Here is a 16709-nt window from a genome sequence, read left to right as displayed (position 1 = left end):
GCATCTTCTCTTTGTTGAAAAAAAAAGGATCTCGCCAAAAATCGCTAAACGCATAAATAATTTTCTAATCATTTGAAAACGTCGTCTAAAATGTTTTTCATCCGAAACGGGATCAGGGCTAAAATAGTGACGTATTAATGTTTCGTTAGCTCGTTCTCGTTCTCCATCACGATCAAGTGGTGGTTGTCTCGTTAGCCCTCGTGGCTTTGACACAACTTAAACCAATTGTGCTCTAATGCGATCCGCTAGTTTAATGAAAGTAGCTAACGGAAATTAGTAACGACGTCACTAAAACCAGGCCAGAAACCAAAACTGTTCAAAACCGAAGCCCAAATTTCTGAAATCCCGCTTTATATAAATTCCAACATTTTCCCCAAAAACATTTTCAGATGTCTTAAAATCATCTCATTCTCCGGCCAAAAAATCCACAACGAAACGATCGGCGACCTAGGGTTCCACCGCCAGCAATGGCCAACGTCGCAACTCGTAGACCGATGACACCGGCCTCCAACTCTCTTTTCTTTTCCGGCAACATCGACACCGCCAGCTCTTTGACCGCCACCGGTGCAGTCAAACGAAAGACGCCGTCTGAGTTGAGAGTCAGTTTCACTAATCACTACTTTTTTGTTTTAAATATTTTAATAGTTATTTTACTGTGTATGTATGTATAGTTGCGAATTTGCAATAGTAGTGAGATTGTTGCTGTTAGGGTTTATATAGCTTGTATGTATTCAAGTGATTGTAGTGGTTCTAGGTTATGTGTTGTGAGATGTAGGGATTAGATGCAGATTACAGAGGAATAATTAGGTCAAATAGGCTGGATTGTTGTGTTGTGAGAAACCGATGAAATTAATGAGTTTGTTGGTTAACACTAGATGTTAATAGAGAAGCGTGAGGATGCGTAAGCATTCGGTATCGGTACGGGACCTGTATTTGAAGGTAAAATTCCGTATTTTACCGGAACCGGACCGAAAGTACGGAAAATTCTGTACCGGTACCCAGTACCAAATGCTCATCCCTAGTTGTGGTTCTTTACGACCTCGTTCTCTGTATATATATATTGAGGTTGCAGTTTTTATCCATCATAAAAGTGAAAAGATTTACTGGTGATAAAAATAGCTGAGTATTATGGAAAGATGGAGTACTTTTTTGGAGAAATATATTTTTTGGGTAAATTTTGTGGAAAAATATAAACCTGACATGTAGAGGATAATGCAGGTCTTGACAGATAGTGTGATTCCTCTTGTGTTTAGTGAGTGGAGTTTTTATGGGAAAAAGGTATTTCCTGATTGGATACCATGTGATGTTGGCAAACTAAAATACTAAAATATTGACCAAATGGTCCAAATTAGTGCATCACTATGGATTTGTTGCTGCAATGATGAAAAATTTAAAATTATTAGACAATAGACATGGAAAAATTAGTTTTTATTTTTAGCACAAGAAATGTGAAAAACTATTTCATTGTCATGGATGCATACATTTTGTGCCAATTAGCAGAGGGATTGTTATTTACAACTTGAAAAAATGGTACTTACATATGATATCTTAGTAGTGTAGTGGAACTAATGATCGCATTCATGATGTTTTCAAGATAACAAATCTATAAAATAATTAAACTTGTGACATAATGGCAGGGTGAGCAGTTGAAGCGCACGAAAGTTGTTGAGCGAATGGACGAATCTCCAGCATCGGACCTCGGTTCCATACGGTAGCAAGCTCACCACTCGTAATCGTTGTGTCGTTTTATGTACTCAACTAACAATCACTTCTTTTTTCGACAGAAATACTAATGGAGTAACATCTGTTATAAAACCTGTTTTACCAAAAAATCCCAGATACATTGACACTCGTGTGGATGAACTGTTTCCCAGTAGGAAAAACAGCATGAGGCTTAAAATGCTATCTGTGAAAGAAAATGCTAAGGTCTGCATCAATGCATCATACACCGTTCATTTGCTAAAATCTTGTTTGATAAAATGTGTTTCAAATTTTGGTTTGCTAATATTATTTCAGGAAAACATTAATGCTGATCATACTGATGGTTTAAGTAACTCTTCTTTTTCTGTAAAGCTTGCTTCTGATAGGCAACCACAGTGTTCTGGGTACATCATATGGTCTTTGTACAGTTATACGCTTTTATCTTTGTTAATCTGCATGCTTTACTCAATTGCCTCACTTTATTGTGTTTTGCAGTGCAAATGATACACGTGCTTCAACTTCAACTGCACAATCTCACATCACGGGAAAAAAATGTAGCGTAAGCACATTTCGTAGTGTTATGGAGCTATCAACAGGGGGTGATAAATCATCTGGCTTTTCTATTAATATGGTACTTCTTTTTTTTCTTTTTACTTCTCTCAGGCTTTGGATCAAGAAGAACTCCCCCCCCCCCCCCCCCCCCCCCCCCCCAGCTGTGAGAACGTAGAGAACTCCGACTTCCCGTGCGAGTTTTGCCACCTTTTTTTGTGCACACGTAGATGAAAATGTTACAAACACAGCTGTAAAAAAAATCTGAGCTGTGATTTCAGCCTTTTTACAGCATTGTAAAAAGCTGCTGACATTAGCATTACACCCACTCTAAGGATTTTTTATGGGGGTGAGAAAATCAACAAAAACTTTTTTGTTTTTTTGGAAAAGTTGATTTTTTTTAGGATTTTTGGTAATTTTTTTTTGAAAAAGCCTTTGTTTTGGCCAAGTTCTCTCAGTTCTCACAACTCATAGGAGTTTTCATTTTACCCTAACCCTATATGTGTGTGTGTGTGTGTATATATATTTAATCGATGATGTATACATGTAAAAGTTAATAATATAATTTTGTAGGATGACGCCTTTAAAGGACTTGCAGCTCGTCCACCTCTTAATGTCTCAAAATCATCCACTGAATCTTTTGATGGAAAAACAAATTCCACATCATCAAATTTTTGCTCAGAGTTTAATATTTCTGGCCATAAAATTCCACTGGATTTCACATTGAAAACTAGCATGCGTGTGGTTGCCTCATCGTCGGTTAATTGGTAAGGGTGTTTATATACTTACAAAGTAAAAGGATCCATTATAAGTGTGTAAACAAGTATTCTTTTGATTGTTACCTTTTATTATCATTTAGGTTTCACCGTTTGATGAGCCGTGGCACATTTAACGGGTCAACTGCCCAAATTTCCAATACAAAAGCTTTGTATTCTTGGGTGTACCCACAGAGTTCGTTACCTCCGTCAGTCATATCTGCGTTAACTTTATCTTCAAAAGTGGAAGGTCAAATGGATTTTTTGACCAAGCGTCAACTGGCATGGGAGACCTCATTTCGTAGCCTGTACGTCATGTTGCGGAAGAACATTTGTAAATTATTTTATGGTAATTATTCGTTAATAACATAGTGTTGGCTATTAGTTTTTTGTTTTACATTTTCCTGACATACACGTTTTCTTGCAAGTTTACAGTCTGTACAGGACAGTTTGTGGCAATGTTCACCAACGGCAACGGTACAACAGGAAGTAAGTCTGTATGCAATGCTTATGTATCCCAATCAACAAGAAGCTTAAGGTCACTGTTAAAAGAACAAGTATGTTTCATCGTTATTCATTCCATCAAGGGTATATTAGTCTTTTCACTTTTCTTGTTCTTGCTTGGTGCTAAACCGTTTTATGAATTTTAGGATATATCTTTTTCTATGCCGCTGTGCCATTCTGAAGTAGAACAAGTAACTACAGAAGACCTCGTTGAGCTCTCAGAGATTGAAAAGCATAATCTGGGAAAGGTATGACCTGATCCGACCCGACCCATGATCCAACTAATCCAAATATACGAATCTGAGTATCTGCCCACATTGACCCATTTGCATGTTTATGGCAGACTAGGCGCACGGTTTCTTTATCTGATGTGGATAATAGCCCGGAATCTTTATTGGTGTTTAGTGACAATAACGTACACGGGTTATATGACTTTTTGCTTAATTATAGGTGAGCACAAGTTAACAATCAAAAACAAGAGTAAAATGGCATTTTTGTCCATGAGGTTTGGCCAGTTTTGCGACTTTCGTCTAAATGTTTGTTTTTCTGCATATGGATCCAAAAGGTTTGAAATCCTGCCATTTTCACCCGGCTCATTAACTCCATCCATTTTCCTCTGTTAATTCAGGGGTGTTTTTGGCATTTTTGTTAACTTAAAGGGCAATTCGATTTTTTGAATAGTTGTACATTTTTGTTAACTTAAAACATGCCATTTAAGTTACCAAACAAGACGGAAATACCCCTGACTTAACAGAGAAAATGGATGGAGTTAACGAGCCGGATGAAAATGACAAGATTTCAAACCTTTTGAATTCAGATGCGGAAAAACAAACCTTTGGATGAAAGTCGCAAAACTGGCCAAACTTCAGGGACGAAAAAGGCATTTTACTCCGAAAACTTTTCTTACCGCTTAAATCCTTGAAATTTGCTTTCTGTTTCAGGTTTTTGTTACCATCTCTGAATACTCTAGACGTTCCTTTACTTTATTCATCAGTACCGTTTGAAAATGCTGCTGTTTCTGCACCAGAGGTTTGTTTATAACTTTGTAGTGTTTAATGTTGTCAAACAGCTTGTTAACATTTTCTGTCTTGGATTATGCATAGGTCAAATGTAAAGAGGTGAGGAGAATTGACCAGACGTCTGCTCTAACTACAAGTGAACCTGACCATGGTTCAACTTCTACATCCCACACTATTGAAATCAAGGGTACTTATCTTCCTCCATGGATAATCACCAGTGTGTGTGATGCAATAAGGTCCAATGGTGATAATAGCTTTGAAGCAAGGTATGATGATTTCTTTTTCGTTATATTTTGACGTTTTGGTTATGTAAATAATGTGCAAGCCTTCTAAAATTGTTGAGCCTTTTGTAGTTTTGTGTTGGAGCCGATTTCAGTTGGTTTGAACGTTGGGCTTGATGTGGTTAGCCACAAGCCTGAAGGGTTGTGTGAACCGAGTTGCCCATTTGGTGTTAGCGACACTGTTGTTTCTCATCACCTGAGCCATGGCTTTCTAAAAGGCTTAAAATATTCCGACGATTCTTACACTGTTTTTCTCTCACCAGTTTGAAGTTATTTTGTTGCAAAAATGTTGTGTTCATGTTTTGCTTAAACCTAGACTTGTAACCAACATTGCAATCGGGTTAAACATTTCCCACTTTTGGTGCAAAAATGTTGTGTTCAAATTGTAACCAACATTGCAATTGGGTTATAAACATTTCCCACTTTTGGTTCCAAAATGTTGTGTTCATGTTGGATCATCTATCACGATTTTTATCTATGGCAATAAGTCAAAGTCTAATTTCTTTTTGAACGTCCAACAAAGCTTGGTCACCTGGGTACATCCATTGGCTAAAGCCCACCCATGCCGCTCGTGATCACAGACAACACTGATGACTTGGCTCGTCACCAATTCTAGAGGGAACACGTCGCCTCAAGGACTACACTTGGCTTACGCATGATATTTTGTTATGAAGGAGAATACTCCAACTAGCGACATCCTGTAGAGACTCAACGGGTATCGCTAGAGCACTGCCCCTGATCAAAGGCTATTTGTTAAACGGATCAAATAATCTTTTGATTAGTTTTTTTATTTGAAAAAGTTCTTATTAGAGAAAATTACTCCCAAAATTTATCTTCGAAGTCTTAACTCAAAAAGATAAACTTGAATTAGTTCTATGAATTTAGTTATTTATAATTCTTGTGCAAGTCTTGTACAAGACTTCATATCATGGATGCAAACATCATTAATGCATATTTGAATTTTTGGTCTTAATATGTTTCTAAAAATATGTTTAGTGGTTTAACGGTCGATGTGTGACATCAACTACGGTTCTTTTGTTTTAAGACTCTACGCCCTGGACCGTGAATACATAGCTAGATTGTATAACTTGTTCACGAACTTTCCTAAGTTACGGTTGGTCTGTAGACGGTCTATGGTTGGGTTCTTTTGTATTTTCTTGTGAGCTGTTTGGTGGTTTAATCATTAAAGGGGATTACATTAGGAAAATATGAGTATTTGTAGATAGCATCTAGTGTCATATTTTTAAAATTACTAAATGATATAATGTACAATTGGACATAAATGAAGCAAACATGATAGAAGTTATGGTGATAAGACTGCCAAATCACATTGGCAAGACACCAAAATATGTAACATATAATATACAGTGAGCAATTACATTTTGTTGATTTGAGCTAAATTCCAACATCCTTTGTTTCCTAATCCACCAGAAAACCAGTTGAAGGGAAAAACCATTCACACAACCCATTTGGCCAACAACAAACCCACAAAATAAATTACCACAAAAACAAGAAACAACAATGTGTAAATTTCGGTTTTACAGTTTAACCATCACTTTGGCGAAAGCTGTGTTCTTCAAGCACACCTCCATTGCCCCAAGTTGTGTTTTTGAAACACACCTCCATTGCCCCATCTCCGAATTCTTGTCCAAAACCACCATCAACCCTCGATTACTCGCGGTCATATACCTAAACAACACCAAAATGAATATCTTTAATCTATAGAGCTATGAATCGTTAGATAAAATATAGAGAAAACCACATAAAAGCGTATTGTATTTACATTTCAGAAAACCTGACGTAGTTTAAATTATCTAATTTAAGTTGATCAACTTTCAAAAGTTGTCGTGTATGACAATAAAACCTGGTTTCAGGGTATTAAATGATGATATGACAACTGGATATATCAGTAAGACTATCATGACTTCACATAAATAGTAAATGGGAGTAACCAAAGTTCCTTTCATTTTTTTTTTGTAAATTTGGCACTTACGTTTATATGATCATATGAATTTACGATTTTTTTTTTCAAAAATATTGTATTTTTTCTTCCAATTATGTTTTTTTTTTCGATCCGAAGAATCCAACATAAAGTACTTCTTTCATCTTTTATATACCAAAAGTACTTTATTTTATATACAACTCCCTTTTAGATAAAAGTTCGTATTAAAAATAGGAAAAAAAAACCAAATATGTATATTTAGATTTTTATAAAATACTACAAATCAATCTTGTAAGATTAAGGAGAGAGTTTGGAATTCTAAGACTATGTTACCACATTTGTAAAAACTAAAAAAAGTTATACTATTTAAAAAAAAAATGTTTCTACCATAAATGAAAAAAAAAAAAATAAAACAAAAAACTCACAAATCTACTTACTTGGTTTGACTTGCATTTTTTCTCCACAAGACAAATGATACAACACTTTGACCAACAGCCCAAAAATAAGATTGCTTCTTAGCAGGCATCCTGCTTGTTGGTGACATATCTTTACACAAATTCTGAGCTATCTCCTTCAACAAAACAAGTTGCGCCTTATCGGTTCGCATGTTAATAATCGCCTGCCTCATCGATTCGCGATCCGCTTCAAGCGCTTGAAGTCGCGCATAAAGTTTCATCACTTCCGGATCCTGAATCTCACCATGACACACCGAGTCTTTCCCATTACTCATATAATCATCACATGCATTCATATTTTCTTTCGGCTCATTATGGTACGCCTGTGTGGCAGCAGGCGCACCATAATGAACCGCGTCTACAGTATATATCCTGTCATTTATTTCACTCCCATATTCCGACTCGTTTTCGACCTTTTTAAAATTAGGATCTTCTTCTTTAATCATTGCGAAGAACGAACCCGAACCCACACTGTCCATTGAATAACGAGTCGACGGCTTTTGTATTCTCGGCGAGTTACCGACGACTACTTTCTCGAGAACCGGTTGATGACGTGGACTTGATCTTTCCAGTTGGATGATTCTGTGTTCAATGTCTTTTATAGAACATGGTGTTTGTGTTTCACTAAATGCATATTTTTCTATATCGATTATTTCGGTTTCATGTTCGGATTCTGGGTACGCTTGTTGCTCGTTTGTATGGCATTTAAGCGGCGGGTATTCATCGAACATGATCGATTGGGTGTCCGAATTTGAGGCAATGCTGTTGTGACTATGTGTGATCACACCTTTTACACCTTCTGCTTCAGATTCTGTAAGCCCATAACTCATCATCCGGTATTTATACGCCTGTACTTCACACGTTAACGATTGAATCGTTTGTTCGCGCTTATACAAAAGCTCTTCCAACGCGGCAATCTCTTGTTGATCATGGTTCGATTTCTGCTCCGCAAACCGTTTAAACTGCCTCGCCTCCATTTCAATCCCCGCCTTTTCGCGCTGCAAGCGCAAGATCATCGACATGGCCTCGTTCGCAGCCGAAGAAGACGCGTTTCGCTCTTTCTCCAACTCAACCGCGAGGTCATGAATCGATTGTTGTTGGTTTGTCACCATTTCGCGCAACACGTCACATTCGTTTTCTATCTCCACCCGTGCCACTTCGGGTACTGAGAGACCCGGAATTAAAAAACTCCGGGTCTCTGTCTCGAGTTCATCGAGCTTTCGTTTCACCGATCGAAACCATGTATTCGTACATGACCGATTATTAATCGGGTAGCAGTAGTTACATTCGCATTCGCATTCTTTGCCCGAAGGCGGGATGCTTTCGGATTCCATATATTTATTATACCCAACACAATAACAGTAACAGTAACAATAACAATAGCTTTGCTATGAGTGAGATTTTTTTACTGGGTCCGTCTGGTGGTCCAGTATGTCTTTTTGTTTGTTTTTGTATTAGTTAGTTATAACTTGTAACAAACCCGGATTATAAATGATCTTAGATTCACCAACAACGCGCGAAAGCGTTGAATTTGTGTGTGGTGTTTTCCCTTTTACTAATTTTCCAGCAAACCATCAATGCTTCAATATCAAAGAGAGCAGCTACAGGACCCTGTAACGTGAATAACTAAGGTGGTAATTAATTAGGAAAAACATGTATGTATGTAGGGATGATGAATGAATGGATGGATACCTTGAATGATTTGAGCGTATAAAACAGGGGCCCCTCAGGTCATGATTGTTGAAGATTGGATGTGGAAGTGGAATTTCCCCAACAGAAATGGGGAAATGCATGAGACCAAATATGTAAAACATGAAGAAATAAAGTGAATGGTGGATCAGTTTTTTCGACAAAATTTGGGAAAGAGAGGGAAAACAGGAACATTTTTCTATTAGCTAATAATTAAATTAATCTTATGTACTCATATTTAACATATTATTATTTGGGAATATATAAGTACTTAGTGTACTCAACATATCTTACTAACATATTCGTTAGTGACTGTAGTCCATTTTCATCGATTTCATCAATGTTAGTACTTGAATAGTAAAAGGGTTTAAAATGTACAATTTGTAGTAGAGGGGTTATTGTGTAAAATGTGTAATAAGTAGTTGGAGTTAGTTAATAAAAGGAATGATCCATCTAACTGATGGATAGGCTTGATTGTGGACATTTCTTCTCTTTCTCTTCTTGACTTTCCATTTCAATCCTAACATTTGGTATCAGAGCTCTTCGATCCTCGGAAGCTCCATTACCGGCTGATTTTTTTTCCGTTCAATTCATCCGAATCAATCATTGTTCGATTGATTCAGTTCAATTCAATTCAGGATTGTTCATTGATCGAGTAATTCTAACCCGATTTCGTTTGGATTCATCAATCCAATTGACAAATTCAGAAGCAATTCAAATTGAAATGCCGGAACCATCAATGACGACACGAACGCAAGAACTTGAACGTATGGCAAAAGACATCGCAAGACTGGAAACAACAACAGATCAAAATTTGTCTGAATTGGTTGATTTGAAGGCAGTTTCGGAGCAAATTCGAGATCAGATGCAATCAATTTTAGCAAGAATGGATGCTCGTGATGCACGTGATGAAGAATCGAATGGCAGAACTGATGGGGTAAGAAATAATGATGGTGATCGCTTCTGTAATAATCGACTCACTAAGGTGGAATTTCCCAAGTTTAACGGAGATGATGTGGAAGGATGGCTATATAAGTGTGAACATTTTTTTTTGAGATAGACGAAACCCCTGATAGATTCAAAGTGAGGTATGCGGCGGTTCACTTGGAAGATAGAGCTCTGCAGTGGCATCAGGGGCACATGAAATCTAGTGGAAGAACGTTAATGCAAATGCCTTGGGGAGAATATGTTCGTTCAATTTCAGCAAGATTTGCAACTACTTTGATAGAAGATGCGATGGGGGCATTGAAGGCTTTGACACAAACAGGGGATCTTGATGAGTATTGTGATCAATTTGATTTGTTGCTGAACAAGGTAACATTGTGTGATGAATATACTGTTAGTATATTCATTGAAGGGTTAAAACCAGAAATTAAGTGCTATGTTAAGTTGTTCAAACCAACTTTGTTAAGGGAAGCATATAAACTTGCAAGATTACAAGATCAAGCAAATAAAACAATGAACATAAAAAGTAGTACAGCAACAACATACAGACCATCAGTTAATAAAAGTGTGTCAAGCAATTTCAATACTGGAAGTAAACAACCTATATTGGCAACTCCTCTTAATTCATTCCCTACCATCAACAATGCTATTCCTAAGAAGTTGTCTGATAAATTCTTGGATGAGAAACGAGCAAAAGGGGAATGTTTCTCATGTAATGAGAAATATACTCCTGGTCATAGCAGGGTGTGCAAAGGTAAGAAACAACTTTTTTTGGTAGAAGTAGAGGAGACAGAGGAGGAGGAACCATTGGATCAATTCAGTGAAATGCAAGAACCCGTGGATAATGGTCCACAGATTTCTTTAAATGCCATCATGGGTATTCCTTCCTTCTCTACCATGCAAATTGTGGGGTCAATTGGTACCAGGAAATTACAGATTCTGGTAGACAGTGGATCTACCCATAATTTCATGAATGATGCTTTGGCTAAAAAACTCAATTACCCATTGAAAGATATATCCAATTTACAAGTTACTATTGTTGATGGTAATAAGATGGAATGTCTCAAGTTGTGTAAAGATTTTAAGTGGATGATGCAGGGATCATGGTTTACAGCAGATATGTTGGTAATTCCTTTAAGGAATTATGATCTGGTTTTGGGAGTCCAATGGCTAGAGACACTTAATGACATTATGTGGAATTTCAAACAGTTGACTATGAAATTTAAAGTGGGAACTCAAGATTTCGAGCTTAAAGGGGCTAAGTCTCAGGGAGTTACTTTGTGTTCTATGGAAAAGCTGACAACAATGTTACAAAGGGAATGAACTGTGGTACAGGCACAATTGTTTTCAATACAAAACTCAGCTGATGTTCATTGTGCTTACCAACCTAATATAGGGGAAGCATGTCACAATGAGGATTTGGATAAGCTGTTGCAAGAATTTGAGGATATTTTTGAGGTTCCAAAAGGACTGCCACCACCAAGGATCTTAGATCATAAGATTGTACTGAAAGATGAGAAGATAAATCTTAACTTGAAACCTTATAGATACCCTAGTGCACAAAAAGATGTGATAGAGGCCATGACTCAAGAGTTGCTGGATTCTGGTGTGATCAGGCCGAGTACAAGTTTGTTTGCAGCTCCAGCAGTCCTTGTCAAGAAAAAAGATGCTACTTGGAGGATGTGTGTGGATTACAGGCGTTTGAATGATGCTACTGTCAAAGATGTGTTCCCTATTCCCTTGATCGAAGAATTGTTGGAAGAATTACATGGGGCAGTTGTTTTCTCTAAGCTGGATCTAAGGTCGGGCTATCATCAAGTCAGGATGTATGAACCTGATATTCATAAAACTGCTTTTAAGACTCATCAGGGCCATTATGAGTTTTTAGTATTACCTTTTGGTCTTACTAATGCTCCAGCTACGTTTCAATCCTTAATGAATACTATTTTCAAATCGGTGTTGAGAAGATGTGCATTGGTTTTTTTTGATGATATTTTGGTTTACAGTACAAGCTTCCAGCAGCATTTAAAGGATCTAAGAGTGGTTTTGTCTCTCATGAGAACTCATACCTTAAAGGCTAAGAAGTCTAAATGTATGTTTGCCGGCTTTAGGGTGGAATACTTAGGGCATATTATCACAGCAGCAGGAGTAGCTACTGATCCTCAAAAGATTGTTTCTATTCAACAATGGCCTACTCCTACTAATGTTAAGCAGCTCAGAGGGTTCCTAGGTGTAACAACTCTCATTAAAATCAATAATTAGAATGATAATTAGTCAATAAGAAAACCCTAATTGAGAAACCCAAGTAATTCTACACTAACCCTAAAATTTTCATAACAACCAGAATAAGGATCAGGGCCCCTAAAACCCGAGGGGGGTAAACCCTAGTTATAATTATCTACAGAAAACGTTGTCGAAAATTCGAAATAACACGAAACCAACTCAGCAAGCCTATACCAGTGACAAGCCTACCCTAGGCTAGTTTGACATCCCAGGCGATACGCGACAGGTACGGGTGATCCTGTCGCGACACGCGGGAGGTTCAAAATTTAGCTATAAATACAGGGGCTTGGGACTTGAACTGTTTGCATTATTTGACGTTAAAATTCTGTACGTACACAACATTAGACACTATTTACTACAAAAACACACACTGATCACGAAGTGCTGCCGCAAAACAGGGTAATAACTCGATCGCTGTTACGATTCATTTTCCGACCGATCAATATATCCAATGGATGTTTAAGTGCCGCCCACATTAGGGTGATACTTTGTCGTTCGTCGTTAAATCGATGGATGTTTAAGTATCGCACTTTGTCATTCGTTGTGAGAATTTGATCTCGTGAGTTATCGTAACTGCTGTATTGATCACTAACCCGGTTTTGTGTGCATTATTATTTAAATTAGGTTAACAAGGCTAATCCATATTCTGTCCGTACTAAATCTGCAATGTGAGTCATTCTCTTTTTATCAATTGTTTTACAATACTCCAAATTATTTTCAGAATTATAAATTACAGTGATTAAGTTTATGTAATCACCAAATTACAGCCAGTATGTGGGGTATTGTGCACATTACTACTGTTTTAATCACTTTAGGTGGGCGAACCTAAAATTAAGTGATATACGTCATTCATTGGGGCAACCAATGGTGATATGACCACAGTCACAGATCCGGTCGAGTGACAAATACTGTGGGTAGTTGGTAGATATCAGAAACATATGTAAAAACTCTTAATACTGTAAATTATAATAAACGAGTCATTTTAAATAAACTGAATGATTCACTCAGTATTTCCCCGCTGACAAAACCTTTTTCAAACATGTTTCAGGTGATCTATTGTAATTCAGGAAAAGTGCTGGGAAGCAGTGCAGGCTTAAAGTAGTGGCTCATTATAAAATAAAGGAATATGTTTTGTAAAAATAAAGATTTCTCAGTAAAACCTTATTATTGTAAATTATCGGGGTTTTATCCCGAATTGTGAAATAAAATAATCGGGAAAAGTTTTTAGCTTTAAAACGATCCTGATGATAAAATTCCGCTGCTAAAATCACATAAATAAATATCACGGGATTTCTGTCCCGCGGCTCCTGAAACGGGTCAAACCGGGTCGGGGGCCGTGACAGAAATGAGGTGGTATCAGAGCCACTAAGTTAAGCTAATTAAGTATTTAGAGATACTTAATTTTTCCTGATTACTATTATGTGATTATGTGTTATATTAAACTGATTACTTGTTAGTTACAGTATGGGTAAGCAAAAGCTGCAAGATATCTATCTTAAATTAGATAGGTCAGTCTATGAAGAGGGAAGTTCATCCCAAAACAAATCTTCAAAACTCCCTACAATTCCTGAAGAAGGAATATTTGTGCGAAAAGCACAATATGAAAAACCGCTTTCTCCTAGAAAAAGGAGTATGATTATTAAAAAAAGTAAAGAGCAAATCCGAGAAAAGAAGATTAAAAAGGAAACCCAGGAATTAATCAATAAATCACCTTGGGAAGACAAGCTAGATGAGAAATGGGCAAATTTATATATGCTAGCCACTGTAGCAGAACATGCAGATCTTTAAAAAACCCTAAGTCTAGTAATAGTACTTCCCAGTAAATAAATAAATAAATCCGAGTGTGTTCTTTCTTGTTATTTTGTACAAATAGTGTGCAATAAAACTTCAATGTTTATTTGTTAAACTTTGTTCCAAAGTTTTAACTTAGTAATTTTTGTGCATTTTGCATATATGCTACACAACATGAATGAGATATCTGAAGCCTTTCAGAACCTCAATCTGTACCCGGTGAATATAGAAGTTTCCCAAGATTTTACTGGATACTTTGTTGATGTGGAACAACCTGTAGAATTCAAGGCTCCACCTTTGACAAAGCCAAAACGAAAGAAAAGAAAGAATTATGTATGGGGTAGTCGTATCCGTAGAAAAAAGCCAGTTCCAAAACTTCCTAAAATAAACAACCCTCTAGAAAAAGGAAAAGAAATTGTAATCAAAGAAAGTATTAAACAGCAAGAGAGGGAAACTGAAGTTAAGAAAGATTCTAGGCAAATGGAAATACAGTTTGAGGAATATTCTAAAGAAATAGAAATGGAAGTAGGACAAGGTTCTAGACCAACTCAGATAGAGATCGGAGAGAGTTCCAACCGAAACCAGGGAACAACTTTTCAAGAGGAAATAGATTTTCTATTGGAAAGCTGTGAGACTATTCAGCCTGTCAATACTAATGTTTTTACCTATCCTATTGAAAATCCACTCCCTATGAATTTTGAACCAGCAATCCCAGAACCAATAGTCCACTCTTAACCTGTAGAAATGGACGAATGGTGGACGAATGATTGGCAATTTCAAAATATTGTCAACGACCCTTATTCCTTTCTTCCACAATTCGATCCAGAACCCCTACCTAATCCACCAATGAGTAACGAAAATATGGCTGAACTTCGTCATTATGGTGAAGAATTGATGGATGCAGGAAATAGAATCAGGGAGATAGGGGGACAAATTGCCTGGAAGTATGATGAAAGGGAACTTCGTTTTTAGGACGACAAGTGACGAGAGATAGGAGGATGGTAAAACTATAGTTGTGTAATAGTAAAAGTAAATAGTAAAATCAGTCTGTAACATAACTCCGAATAAAACTTTGTAAAATATCTGTGTGTATTGATGCATACTATAACGGATATAAAATGGAATCGAGAAATCGATAGTTTTGACTATACGTGTATTATAAATTATCTGATTGTTTGTGCATAATTGCTATTTATCAGATACTAATAAAAAAAAATTATATATATATTAACAGATGGCAAATATTGGTAATGAACCAGTAAATGAGGTTAATCAGTCGGAGCAACATCCAGGGGATCAATATATGACTAGACAAGATATTGAAAATATTGTTGCTCAAGGGATAGCCAATGCTATTCCAGCATTCGTTGCTGCTGTAAAAAGTCCAATCGAACCGCAACATATCATTCCTAGTAAACGTACTTCTGAAGATAACTTCAGTAATAGTGTAAACGGGGGTAATAATCATGGTAATCATGATAATGAATCTCAGCACACGCCGCTCCCTAAGAAACTGAAAGCTGCAACACCTGGTTGCACTTTCAAAGAATTCCTTGCTTGTAAACCCACTGAATTTGCAGGCAATGAAGGGGCAACTGCATCACTGCGTTGGTTAGAGAAAACCGAAGCAGTAATTGTAATCAGTAAGTGTGCCAAAGATGATCAGGTCATGCACGCATCAAATCTGTTTAAAGAAGGAGCACTCGAATGGTGGAACACTGTGTTACAAGCTAAAGGAAGAAATAGGGCTTATGCTATGACTTGGGAAGAATTTAAGAATCTTGTAGAAAGAAAATTCTGTCCTGAGTATGAAAAGGAACAAATGGCAAATAAGTTCCTAACTCATCGGATGATAGGTGTGGATTGTCGTGGTTATACTTCGACATTCTTTGAATATGCTAGAGTGGTACCAACACTGGCTTCGCCAGAACCGGTACTCATTTCTCGCTATATTTGGGGATTAATTGGTGAAATTCGCAATATCGTTAAAGCTGTGAGACCTCGCACTATTGACGATGCTGTAGAATTAGCTAACACCCTAACTGATGAATTGATACGCACAAGAGATGAAGACAGGAAGAAGGAGCTAGCTCAGAAAATTACCCAAGGATTTAGGGTGGGTAATAGTAGTAATTTCAAGAAAAGAGGAGCAGGGCAATTGTAACAACTCTCACTAAAATCAATACTTAGGATGATAATTAGACAATAAGAAAACCCTAATTGAGACACCCAAATAATTCTGCATTAGCCTTAAAATTTTCAGAACAATCGGAATCAGGATCACGGCCCCTAAAACTCAAAGGGGGTAAACCCTAGTTGGACGTTTATCTAAATTAAACGTTGTGTAGATTTTATTGGTCAATTTCATTGACTCAGTTAGGCTAGTCCCACGCGTGGCAACCTATAGTCGGTTTGTACCCCTTACGGACCGTAAGGGGTCAGGCTTACGGTCCGTAAGCTAGGCCAAAATTTGGCTATAAATAGCCGACCTTGGGACTTAAACAGAGAAGTTGAAATGACGCTCAGAAGTTCTGTATACGTCGAATTAGAGCTATAATACTACAATTAACACACACGATTCACGAGGTGCTGCCGCAATCAGGGTAATAACTCGATCGCTAATACGATTCATTTTCCGACCGATCAATATATCCAATGGATGTTTAAGTGCCGCCCATATAGGGTTATACTTTGTCATTCGTCGTTAAATCGATGGATGTTTAAGTATCACACTTTGTCGTTCGTTGTGAGAATTTGATCTCGTGAGTTATCGTAAAGGCTGTATTGATTATTAA

The 16709-nt window shown here is 37.2% G+C and overlaps 2 protein-coding genes across 2 annotated transcripts; one reads left to right on the top strand and one right to left on the bottom strand.

The window, feature by feature from the left end:
* The first annotated feature begins 343 nt into the window (after positions 1-343).
* On the top strand, positions 344-5246 carry LOC110924976 (protein downstream neighbor of Son). The gene is made up of 13 exons (XM_022168950.2): positions 344-599; positions 1638-1711; positions 1785-1926; positions 2017-2105; positions 2197-2332; positions 2824-3017; positions 3110-3354; positions 3441-3562; positions 3656-3757; positions 3853-3959; positions 4451-4538; positions 4613-4794; positions 4882-5246. The coding sequence occupies exons 1-13, from the start codon at positions 468-470 to the stop codon at positions 5075-5077; spliced, it is 1809 nt and encodes a 602-aa protein (XP_022024642.1). The 5' UTR covers positions 344-467; the 3' UTR covers positions 5078-5246.
* Positions 5247-6106: 860 nt separating this feature from the next.
* LOC110924967 (myosin-binding protein 7) lies at positions 6107-9001 on the bottom strand. The gene is made up of 3 exons (XM_022168943.2): positions 8899-9001; positions 7189-8817; positions 6107-6498 (listed from the first exon to the last, which is right to left on the bottom strand). Exons 2-3 carry the CDS (start codon positions 8538-8540, stop codon positions 6348-6350), a joined length of 1503 nt encoding a protein of 500 aa, XP_022024635.1. The 5' UTR covers positions 8541-8817; positions 8899-9001; the 3' UTR covers positions 6107-6347.
* Positions 9002-16709: the final 7708 nt, after the last annotated feature.

This window comes from Helianthus annuus, chromosome 2, assembly GCF_002127325.2.
Source record: "Helianthus annuus cultivar XRQ/B chromosome 2, HanXRQr2.0-SUNRISE, whole genome shotgun sequence".
Lineage (NCBI taxonomy): Eukaryota > Viridiplantae > Streptophyta > Magnoliopsida > Asterales > Asteraceae > Helianthus > Helianthus annuus.
This window is presented reverse-complemented; position numbering and strand designations above follow the sequence as displayed.